At 47.3% G+C, this 11315-nt stretch overlaps 2 protein-coding genes across 2 annotated transcripts; one reads left to right on the top strand and one right to left on the bottom strand.

Moving 5' to 3' along the window:
• LOC120704754 (NAC domain-containing protein 76-like) lies at window positions 1-1976 on the top strand. Its single transcript, XM_039989268.1, has 4 exons — window positions 1-93; window positions 215-405; window positions 535-806; window positions 1098-1976. Exons 2-4 carry the CDS (start codon window positions 237-239, stop codon window positions 1686-1688), a joined length of 1032 nt encoding a protein of 343 aa, XP_039845202.1. The 5' UTR covers window positions 1-93; window positions 215-236; the 3' UTR covers window positions 1689-1976.
• Window positions 1977-6737: 4761 nt separating this feature from the next.
• On the bottom strand, window positions 6738-10707 carry LOC120704757. The gene is made up of 5 exons (XM_039989292.1): window positions 10255-10707; window positions 9999-10142; window positions 9526-9563; window positions 9371-9437; window positions 6738-7220 (listed from the first exon to the last, which is right to left on the bottom strand). Exons 1-5 carry the CDS (start codon window positions 10435-10437, stop codon window positions 6855-6857), a joined length of 798 nt encoding a protein of 265 aa, XP_039845226.1. The 5' UTR covers window positions 10438-10707; the 3' UTR covers window positions 6738-6854.
• Between the last annotated feature and the right edge of the window lie 608 nt (window positions 10708-11315).

Below are 11315 nucleotides of genomic sequence, written 5' to 3'. Positions count from 1 at the left end.
TGTAGCATCACCTTCCTCTTGTTTTTCTTGCTTGTCTCCATACTCAGTTGCTTCAAGGATCTGAGCTGCAATCAGGCAAAGGATATTTCCAAGGTTTGTTCTCTTCCTTTTGTTCTAATAGATCTATACATCAGCAGGAAAGTATATAAGGATGTTGCAATATGAAGCCTCTAATATGGTTTCTCATGTGCTCCATACATGGCTTGCTTCTCAGATCTTAGGTTTTGCAAAGAAGAATGCATCCAAGCGGTGGACCACTGTCAGTGCCACCAGGCTTCCGCTTCCATCCGACCGATGAGGAGCTACTATACTACTACCTGAGGAAGAAGGTTGCTTATGAGCCCATAGATCTTGATGTCATAAGGGAGATTGATCTTAACAAGCTTGAGCCCTGGGATCTCAAAGGTAAATACATATGCCATTTGTGTGCAAACATACTTACCTGCAGCAATCCTGATCTGATCTTCGTAGACGCAAATTTTCCAAAGAGATTGGTAACTCACAAGAATCTTAAATACATGTGGGGCATGGCAGATAGGTGCAGAATAGGCACCGGTCCTCAAAACGACTGGTACTTCTTCAGCCACAAGGACAAGAAGTACCCAACGGGGACGAGGACGAACCGTGCCACCACGGCAGGGTTCTGGAAGGCGACAGGGCGGGATAAGGCCATCTTCCTTGGCAACGCCAGGAGGATCGGCTTGAGGAAGACCCTGGTGTTCTACATCGGAAGGGCTCCCCATGGTAAGAAGACTGACTGGATTATGCACGAGTACCGCTTGGATGAAGAGAACGTTGAGATTCAGGTAAGAGAGGAGCATCATCTGCTATGCAGACCTAGCAAGCTAGGTTTATTTGATTTCTTTGCCCATCATCAGCTTCACTCGATCATGTTTAGATTTTATTCTCAAGGTTAACCCATGCGTGGAATAATAGCATTCATTCAATTCAAGTTCCATATATGCATGTGTGTAAAAGTTGTTACATGGAAGATTTAATTAACACAAATTGGTCTCTGTACTGCTCCACTGAAACATGGCGTCCTAGCTATAACTAGTGAGGTAGTGAACTGACACAAATCCCGATCTGATTTGCAGGAAGATGGATGGGTCGTGTGTAGGGTTTTCAAGAAGAAGAACTATCAGAGGGGCGTCAACCCTGCTGAGATGGCAGCACTGGACGATGATGAGCTCCAGCCCTTCCCGGTTCCGGTCCCCGGTGCCCTGCCGACAGACCACAAGCACAACCCTCACCTCATGCAATACGATCAGTTCCCTTCCTTCGACCCCACCATGCAACTCCCGCAGCTGATGAGCGCCGACCAGCCCGTGCAAACCCTCCTCCCTAGCCAACATGGCGTCCCCATTGCCATGAGCTCGCTCGATGTAGAGTGCTCGCAGAACCTGATGAAGCTGACATCGAACGGCAGCGACGGGATGCCCCACAGTGCTGGCGGTGGTGTCGACCGCTTTACTGGCACGACAGATTGGTCGATCCTGGACAAGCTACTCGCCTCGCACCAGAACCTAGATCAGCTCTTCCAGGGCAGGGTCTCCACAGCCTCTGCCGCCCAAATGGCACCATATCATGAGCAGCTCATGGAGCTCGGTGGCTCGTCGTCCCTGCAGAGGCTTCCACTGCAGTACCTTGGCGGCGAGGCAGCCGATCTCCTCAGGTTCCCCAAGTAGATGGATCGAGTTCAAGTTGAGCTGCATGCCTTTGCAGCAAGCAGTGAGCAGATCAGGTTTTTGGTTGATTAGACTGCTTTAATTCGGTTCATTTTCGCTGTGGAGTTTAAATTTAGTGCTTTCAAATGTACATACGGTGCAACTGTTTGGGCCATGCGCACATCGAATGCCATCTATAGCTGGTTGGTCAAGAGGATCTTTTTTATGTTCTCATTTTGGCTTAGGGTTGCTCGTTAAGTGCTTTTGACAAGAATGTGAAACGATGGCACAGTCAATCTGGAACTTCAATTTCTTCTTTGGAATGTTATTCCTCTTTCAAGTTTCCCATGAATTGGTCCTTGTGTTGTTAAACTAATTAATAAGGAACATACCTACCCATGGTCACCAAATTAAAGCTCTACACATGTTATGGAGTAACTAGGGATAGCACGAAGAACCTGTTCGTCGCCCTCCCTCTGGAGGCTCTGACTACTTTTAGGGTTCTTCTTGCTTGCCTTTCATTGATACAATAGGGTCTTTTTTATAGAGACGACTGACTTGACCCTTAAGCAAATATCCTAACTAAATCCATCTAACTTGTCTCTTTCCTAACAAACCGACTAACCCTATTCGTGGCACTGTTCACGCGCTACAGTATTCATGGGCCAAGGCCCATGGCCGGCCCACTTGCCATAACACTTCACCACCCCTCAAAGACAGCTGGTCCTCGAGCTGTGGCAATGCTCAGAGCAGCAGACCTGGGCACCCGATTATGCCTTTGACTTTGACATCTCGACTGAACCTGAGCGCAACAGGGAACACATTGGTCCTTCTGAAATCCCTCGGAAAATAACAGCTCGGCTATTGGCTTCAAATGGGCTGAAAAATGATGGATGGAGCAGCCCACCAGCCACCCACCGGACCTGCCCACGGCAGCCAACTGAACAAAGGCAGCCCAGCACAGGCCTTCCTTGGTTGTCAGAACAGATAAGCTGGCCGCCGCAGTTCTTGCCGAAAATTGCGCCATCTGTGGAGGCGACGGTGGCGTGGGCAACGGCGGTGGCATCACCGGCGGGGCCCCCGGTGAAGATGGGGCCGGTGCTGACGGCGTGGGCGCCATCGGTGCAGGCGGAGAAGGCGCCGGCGGCGCAGCTGGTGTCGACGTAGGCTGCGGCGTGGGAGGAGACGCCGGTGAAGCGTGGCGCCACTGGTGGCTGCGGGGGCGGCGAAGACGGCAGTGGGGCAGCAGGTGCTCCAATCCTAGTCGCAGGAGCAGGACGAGCGGACGAGGCAGCGGAGAGCCGCGACAACAGGCCGCGATGGGCGATGAAGAGCCGCCGATGGGCGGCAGCAGGTGGACGGACGGCCGTGGACGGGCAGAGCCGTGTGCGGACGCACGGGCGGAGCCGTGTGCGGACGCACGGGCGGCCGCGGACGGGCGGAGGCGCGCGCGGACGACAGGCGGGCGGCCGCGGACGGATGTGCGAGGACGGTGATGGATCCGCCGTGACGGATGACGGACGCCGCAATGGATGGGGTAACTGGATCCGCGACGGGCGGAGACGCCGCCATCGAGGATCCGCGCCGACAAGGAAGGCATCGACAGGTGGCGACAGGCTGGCGGCGATGGATCCATGACGGGCAGGGTCTGTTGTTCCCCTCCCACGAGCAGATCGACGACGGCGGGCGGCGCAGCTGGTGTCGTCGGTGGCTGGGCCGGCGGTGGCGTTGGTGCTGCTGACGAGGTGGTCGGCGGTGAAGGTGCTGCGGCCGTCGAGGTGATGGATGATGTTGCTGCCGCAATCGTTGGGGCCGAAGTCGAGGTAGAGGATGTTGCTGCTGCAAATGCAGATGTAGCCAACGCTGTCTCCGTCGCCGGTGAACGTGCCGATGGAGGAAGTGGTGTAGGCGCTTGAGATTGCGTTGATGCTGGTGCAGCTGTCGTTGGTGCCGTCGTCGTGGGTGACGTCGAGATGGATGCGATGACGGACTCGATCGCAGCGAGGATCTTGTCAACCCCGGCTTGAAGGTCAGCTCTGGTGATGGGTTCACCCATGATCGGCAAGAGATGGGCGAACAGATGCAATCTGGGGTGGGATTGGGTGAGATTTTTTTTTGGAGTGAAATCAATCTAATGCGCAGGGGGAAAAAATTGGTGATGGCAGGGGTCGCAGGATCTAAGGCTCTGAATACCAAATGTTATGGAGTAACTAGGGATAGCACGAAGAACCTGTTCGTCGCCCTCCCTCTGGAGGCTCTGACTACTTTTAGGGTTCTTCTTGCTTGCCTTTCATTAATACAATAGGGTTTTTTTTATAGAGACAACTGACTTGACTCTTAAGCAAATATCCTATCTAAATCCATCTAACTTATCTCTTTCCTAACAAACCAACTAACCCTATTCGCGGCACTGTTCACTCGCTACAGTATTCGTGGGCCTAGGCCCATGGCCGGCCCACTTGCCATAACAACACATGTACCATCTGAATTCCTTTTGTCGCCCTTTTTCTTATCAGCTCATGTATGATTTGATGTCTGTCTGCTCCATCTCACTTTGATCTACCATATTAGTTCTAGCTTATGTCGATCATGATTCTAGAATAGTCTAGGTTGAGGTTTTTTCTTATCTGATAATAAAGTGCATAGCAAATGCCAAATACAAACAACCTGGACGACGGTGGACCATAAGTGAGGTATTAGGTATTCTTTCACTAGATAGACTCCAAATTATTGCACTTAAGGTATTCTTTTCGCTAGATAGACTCCATCATCAACCAGTACCTATAATTGTTTGCGGTGAAAAAGTGGTTTAAGTGGCCAAAAGTCCAAATTATTGCACTATGGGGGCGTATACCGATTCTTCCAGTACCCTGGCTAGAAATGGTTGATGATGGATAACTAGACCTAAATTTCTCCAGTGGTTTGCAGCGAGTGATGGACAACCTCAATGTTAACACGCCCCATTCTAGCATTGGCAGATGCAATGTGGTAGACAGCAATCCATAATTTTCTGAGATGAGGACTGAAGGGGCAGTAGCTGGTAGGCGACAACTGGTAAAATACCGCTTTGTTGTAGGTGCTGATATAGTCTACTTCAGTTGGAGAACTGGAGTGGTTTTGAAGCCATTTATAAGAAATGCAACAACAAAGACCTACAATTTTGTCTTGTTCTCATGCTGCTTTGAGATATAGAAGGTTGACGCTTGACGGGCAGTGTGTGAAAAAAAAAAAAGCCGGCTTAGCACATTCATGTGTTTGCGTTTGGAGTGGTGTAAGCTAAATGTGGTGTGTTTGAATGTGCGTGCATCTTAAATAATGTACCCCAAAAAACACATACAGGTGCTGGAGAGAAAAACATGGCCGGAGATATTGGTTGTCATATACATAACCTGAGGGAGAGATCACCAAAAAACAATTAGTTGCCATGTTTTTAGTTAGTTAACTTTGTTAATAAAAGTCAGCCATCTATCTCCTCTGCTTTTCCCCTTCTACAGTTCCAAGAGGGCGAACCGACAACCGAGGGCGATCCTCTTTCCGGCGTCGAATCCGTCGGGTCCTCCCGGCCTCCGGCGACCTCGTCGGCGCCGGAGGGTAACGTCCGGTGTATATACCCTTCTCTACTAGGCTTGTAGTTGGTAGGTTAGGGTTAGGGTTGGGCCATGCCGGCGATGCGGCGTGGTTCTCTCTTCAGTGCTGCTGCGGCTTCGGCGTGCGACGACGGCGTGGATACGGTGAAGCTAGTTCGAGATTCGGCACAGCCTTCTCCGACATCTACGGCGGATTCCCTGTTTCGACGGGCGGCGGCGGCATCAGGCTCCTTCCCGGCAGCGGCTGCAAGGTGGAGGGGGCGCTGCTTCAATGGAATAATTTCCTCCGACCCTTTCTCCACTTCGTCGTCTCTTGCTCCGGGACCGTCGATGGGTCTGTGAGGTGGGGGGGAGCACTGGATTTGGAATTCGTTTTCCTCTTCTGGTTGCCTCCTGTTTTGGGGTCTTTTGCTGGTCTGCGGCGAAGATCCAGGAGGCTTCTTCTTCCTCGTTGGGTGCTTTACTTGGTGCTTTCTTTTGCTTGCTGTTGTGCTTTGTTTCGGCTGGGCAAGAGGAGGCGAGCGGAAGGTCCAGTTCGAGAATCATGACGGCTGATGCGTGGTTACGGAGGATGTGTTGCAGCTTACCTATGTGGTGTCTGGTTTTCGATCTGGGGATTAGTTGGTGGTTCGTCGCCGTTTCGTTGTGTGCAGCGAGTGGAGAAGCGCCGGCGTTCACGCTTGAGGAGGAAGACGAACAGTAGCATCAGTTTGGACTGGGTTGTAATTTCTCTAATCTTCAGGGTCCTTGCTGTAAGATTTGGATGTACTGTGCTCATATTTTCCCTTTAATATATGCTGCATCCTTTTGTCGCAAAAAAAAAACTTTGTTAATAAAGTTCTAAACAAAAATGCTGTTTCACCTCTCATTTGTTTTCCAAGCACCGAAATCAGGTAATACCAAAGCCAGGATGGCTGCTTAATTATTATCTGATCCTTTGGTGGTACAGAAGATAAACATAGCATTTGGCAACTCCACTTTTGGGGAAATAAAAAAAAAACATCTTCCATTTTCTTGGAGCACTTGAAATTTGGATTAATGTTTCATATATTAGTATTTACATTAATAACATAACTTCAGTTTTAGATGTTACCCCATGGCCGTCTTCCTCCTTGGGAGGCTTCATCAGGACTATTTGTTTACCGGGACCAATGAACCGTTTATTCCAGAGAAAGAAGGCGACGCCGGATGCGTTACGGTTCTTCCCCCATGCCATGACACCCCAATCCCAAAGCTTGCAGCAGCAGTGCAGCCATGGCTAGTTTAATTCTTAATCGTTCCAGCCACGCGCATGGAAGTTCTTGCCTACATGGAGAGGATAAAACATATGCCAACCTGTCTACCACCAGCCGGATTTTGTTTGCAATTTCGTGGACAGGGAACGCGTAAAGTAAGCAGGGCTAGCTGCACCCTGCTGCAATGTTCGATGTACACATCAATGTCAGAGAAGAAGGCACAAAGCTCGTATCATACAATTTGGTCATAGTTTGAAACTGGCAAAGGTATTACTGATTAACCGTGGGAATAATCAATCACTTGTGTTACTTTGGGTAACAATATCTGTATGTGTAACTAACTAAGAATGTAATAAAGATCGCTGTTACAGTGTCGCATATACGGCTAAGCTCACAATAAAACCTAACAAGGCACCGGCAGTGACCTGGAGCTCTGTGTGGCCAACAGATTCACTCAACAGGTAACCCTTCTTGATGTCAGACGAATTCAGTTCTCTCACTTCAGTTATCTTAGGTTCTGAACTCCCGAGTCCATTCAACCTTGGTGATTCCGTCCAAGAACTGCGCCTCGGGGAGGGGCTCGCATTTGAACGGGGCAAGGAAATCGCCTCCTCAGTTACCGAAACAAACTCGGGTGCCATGTCCACCTCTGAATCTTGAGGTACCTTCTCTCTAGGAACCCAAAACTTGTTCAAAACCCTTGCATGCTTGCCCACCTCTCTTCTAACTCCCTATCAGAAACAACCAACGAATATTATGTGAGGATTGATCCTATAGATAATGGTGAGAACAGCTACTTGCAATATGTGGTTATTCGTATAGATATTTAGCCTCCACCTCATCAATTAGAGATGGATTGACTATTTTCAAAAGTACCAATTCAAGATACGAAACAGCACTTTAGACCCACCTATAGTGATCTCATAAAACTAACTTGCCCAGGACTGACACCAGATAAATAAAATATATTTACCAAAATATAAGGCAAGGTACTAACAAGCACTGGTCTCAGATGTCGGACATATGAACAAAGAATGCAACAAGGAAAAAGCCACAGCCCAGACATGTATCCCTAAAATTCATACTTGAGGTAAGGGGCATAGTGCTCTGCAGTAGGCGCTCCAGTGCAAGCTGACATATTATTTGGTAATGCTTGGGGCATTATGCTGCTTACTGCATATGTGCATTGTCTATTCCACTGCAACATAGTTTTATAATCCCACTCACAAATCACAATTAACTTTAGTTTTACTATTCATACTGAATATTTTTTTTTCACAAGTGTGTGTGTGCAAATATAAGCATATAGACATATTGTGTTTCTATAATACTTCCGATGGCAAACCCAAAAATACTTTTTAACTAAAATATTTCAAAAACGTAGTCAGATAAAGATTGAATAGTAAATGTCAAAACTGATAGTTAGTAGTGAACCAAAGGCATGAAAGTACCCAGCCCTTTCTCGAAGTGTTGGGATTGCATAGATTCTACAGAAAATTGAGAAGGAAAACAGAGCATGTAACATATGTACCAGAGGGCAGAAAAAACCGAAAAATCTCACATGGATATCGATTCGATTTGAAAATTCCATTGACTTCGAGTTCTTTATAAATGACATGTAAGTGGGTTGCATATATGACTACAAGAGAAAAGTGATCATAAACCTGTAATCTGCTAATGTATGAATGATATATATCACGATTAAACCCCCCCAAAAAACATCACACTCTTATGTTTTTTATAGTAATCAGGAGACCGCCCAGTCTCTTCATAATAGTATAGATAAAAGTACAGAAGTCTCATATTCCTGCTGCAAATTATGGGAGTTCATCCTCCAGAATGCAAGATTAACTGATAATCATATTTTAGTTTTGAGAATCATTTTTGCAATAGTTTCACGGCTTTACCACATCATTCTGTTTGGCAAGTCAAAAGTCACAGGGACAACCTTGTAAAATCCTTCAACAATATGACCAAATTTAAGACTAAGCTTGCCGGTAGAGAGTGTAGCCAAGTTAAGTTTCTCAATAAAAAGATATTGATTTATGAAGCATACATCTCCAACACCATACACAGGCTGAAGATATATGTGTGCAATCGTGCATGAGAATATAGTGATGCTAGGTTTGTATGTTTCATCTTATTTTTAGCAAAAGGAAGTCCCCTGGCTTCCATTATGAAAGACACCAACCAATCTGTTACTGAACATAGCGATCATAATGAGAAACAGATACTTTTCAGCTTTGTGACATTAGATAATTTTCAGCTTCATGACATAAGCTAGTTCTTTTGTGACATAAGAAACAAAAGTGCCTAGGCCATCAAAGCATTGAATTATTTTCTAGCAAATTGACACTACAAAATAATTTGTGGAGTACAAAAAAATCCTCATTAGACTGTTATAAATAAGATGTCAATGATTATCTTGAGAGGAAACTGTGAAAAAAATATGATGCACATAATTGGGACACTTCAACCCACAAGCTGACTGATAATGATAAACTCCAGATTAAAGTTTTCAACACACATCAGATATTACAAAAGGTGCAATTATAATAGATTCAATTGTATCTCAAACTTGCTTCAATAAGTACGAACAAATATTCAAATCAATATCCAAAGGAGGGAAAACTACGTTAGCTACAAGAAGGCCTGATGACCAAGGTTGAGGTAACAAACAAGTCAACATGGTGGCTGCTAAAAATGCAGAACACATGGGCAAATATGGCAACTAAGAAGAAAAACTAACCTACAATCACATTCACATAATTGTTTTCACATACTTAAAATCCTAATTGTTCTGATTCAGTTGTTTCAAAAGATTGGACGGTTCAGAAAGATGTGAAGGTAAAGTAAACGAGCTCTGAACAATTCAGTATACCTGAGCATCATACATTACAATTGCGGCAAACACCAATGACATCCCAAACACAGAGTCTGCCAAGCCCCTGCACACTAAATCAACAATCAATAAAAACAAAAACACGGAGCCTATGTCGAAACTATGTTCGGTAGCACCAATCTTTGAGAACTAACCTTTCTAGGCCAAGCGAAGTAGCCACAGCCACAACACTCTACAAGATGCGAAAAGAGTAAGCAGTTAGAACTCAGAACCAAGAGAAGGGCCAATGTCGAAGGGAGTTGACATCTTTAAATCAAACAGTTAAAGCTCGGACAGAGTTAATTTACACTAAAATGAAGATCAGCTATTTGGGATAAGACCTTGCATCAGTTCTTCTTCAACAAACCACAGTATATGTTTCATTTCAGCTTTGCAGCCATTTGGGACAAGTTGCATTTCAGAACTACTGAATGATAAAATTATTAATTTCTAGAAACATACCCATCCGTCGTCAATCGTTCCATTGAGCAAATTAATGAGAACATGGTCACAACATAGCACGAGAGCCCCAAACATGCAGTGCAGAAGGGATATAGTTGCCTAGTAGCGCAGAAACAGAGAAAGAGAAGGTATTGGTAAGGCACTGGGGGTAATCCGATGTTCTCACCGCGGAGTGGGTGGAGGGCATCCCTCCGGAGCGGAAGGCGGTCTGGGCGTCAAAACCGGCGCCGCCGGCGCCCCATTTCGTGCCCGAGGTGAAGGGCTTGGCGAGCTGCCCGATCGCGCCCGCCATCATCCCCGCAATCAAAACCTTCCAACGAGCCAGCCAAGACTCAGGACATAAGGTAAAAAAAAAAAGAGGCGACTATTATCCGATTGGCCGGGCACCAGCCGGCATGAGAGGCGCGCGCCAACCAACGAACCTTGTTGCGCGCGAGCTCGGCGATCTCCCCCGGGCCGAGGTGGAGGGACGCCGCGGCCGCGACGGCCCGGCGGCGCTGCCCGTGCACCGCAACATGAGAGGCGCTCGTTCTTGGGGGCGGGGAGAAGGCCGATGGAAGCGGGCGGCGAGGCACGCAGGATGAGGAGGAGAAGGGCTGGGCCATGGCCGTCGAGGGCTGACCCAGTTGCCTGCCTCCTCTGCTCCGGAAATGGCCCTCCTTTTTCTTCTTGTCCTGTCCCTGCCCTGCTCTCTTGTTACGGGTCTACTACTACAGGCAGCTTAGGTTCCGAAGCCGAACGGATCTAAGAGCAGCAGGCCAAGCATACTGCGAGCGACAACTTCATCACAGTATATGTAATCAATAGACTATAGGGAGCGGAATGGGATGCAGTTGGTGCATCTTTGGGGAGAAAAAAAATACGGTTGGTGCAGAGACAGCCTTGCCTTGGGGATTTATGAGATCGCAGTGTCAATGATGCTTTAGTAGACCGGGCAGAACTGACGAACACGTGAAGGAAAACAGAAGACGAGATGGCACGCAGTCCACTTGGGATAATTAATTCAATTCTGCTCTCAAATCTGATCCACACCGCGCCGTTCCTTGCAGCAACCAGAAGAGTGGAAGACTAAAAAAAGAGGGTGCCAAGGAAAATGGTTCCGGAGTTTTCAACGTGCTCAGGACGGGACACTGGACTCATCTGCTGATGCATGATTTTAGGACATCAAGCAGCTCGTTTGTGTGAAACGCGTGTAAATCTCTGTCCCGTATGTTCAGTGAACTTGTAAGCCGAAGTGGAAATTGAAGTCATGGCATGTCAACTCCGTGCAAACTGACAGAAATAGAACGCTCATACACAACGTAGAGAGGAGAGTCTAAACTGCTCAGATGGCACATCATGAGTTGTTAACACTCCTGACCGCGATTAAAAAATCACTACTAGTAAATGAGAACTACTACTATTTAGACCTGTAGGTAATCGAACCGACCGCACGACTTAGCCGAAAGGCCTCGTGGGCAGGTTACTCACAACGTGCACTAGA

Source organism: Panicum virgatum, chromosome 4K, assembly GCF_016808335.1.
Source record: "Panicum virgatum strain AP13 chromosome 4K, P.virgatum_v5, whole genome shotgun sequence".
Taxonomy (NCBI): Eukaryota; Viridiplantae; Streptophyta; class Magnoliopsida; order Poales; family Poaceae; genus Panicum; species Panicum virgatum.
This window is presented reverse-complemented; position numbering and strand designations above follow the sequence as displayed.

Excerpts from the sequence above, each read along its gene's own strand:
- LOC120704754 (XM_039989268.1), top strand. The coding sequence starts at position 237 with ATGCATCCAAGCGGTGGACCACTGTCAGTGCCACCAGGCTTCCGCTTC. Across the intron at positions 406-534 it reads TGAGCCCTGGGATCTCAAAG|ATAGGTGCAGAATAGGCACC; the intron begins GTAAATACATAT and ends GGGGCATGGCAG. Across the intron at positions 807-1,097 it reads AAGAGAACGTTGAGATTCAG|GAAGATGGATGGGTCGTGTG; the intron begins GTAAGAGAGGAG and ends TCTGATTTGCAG.
- LOC120704757 (XM_039989292.1), bottom strand. The coding sequence starts at position 10,437 with ATGGCCCAGCCCTTCTCCTCCTCATCCTGCGTGCCTCGCCGCCCGCTT. Across the intron at positions 9,564-9,998 it reads TGCCCTCCACCCACTCCGCG|AGTGTTGTGGCTGTGGCTAC; the intron begins GTGAGAACATCG and ends CGCATCTTGTAG. Across the intron at positions 7,221-9,370 it reads TTGTAATGTATGATGCTCAG|GGAGTTAGAAGAGAGGTGGG; the intron begins GTATACTGAATT and ends TGTTTCTGATAG.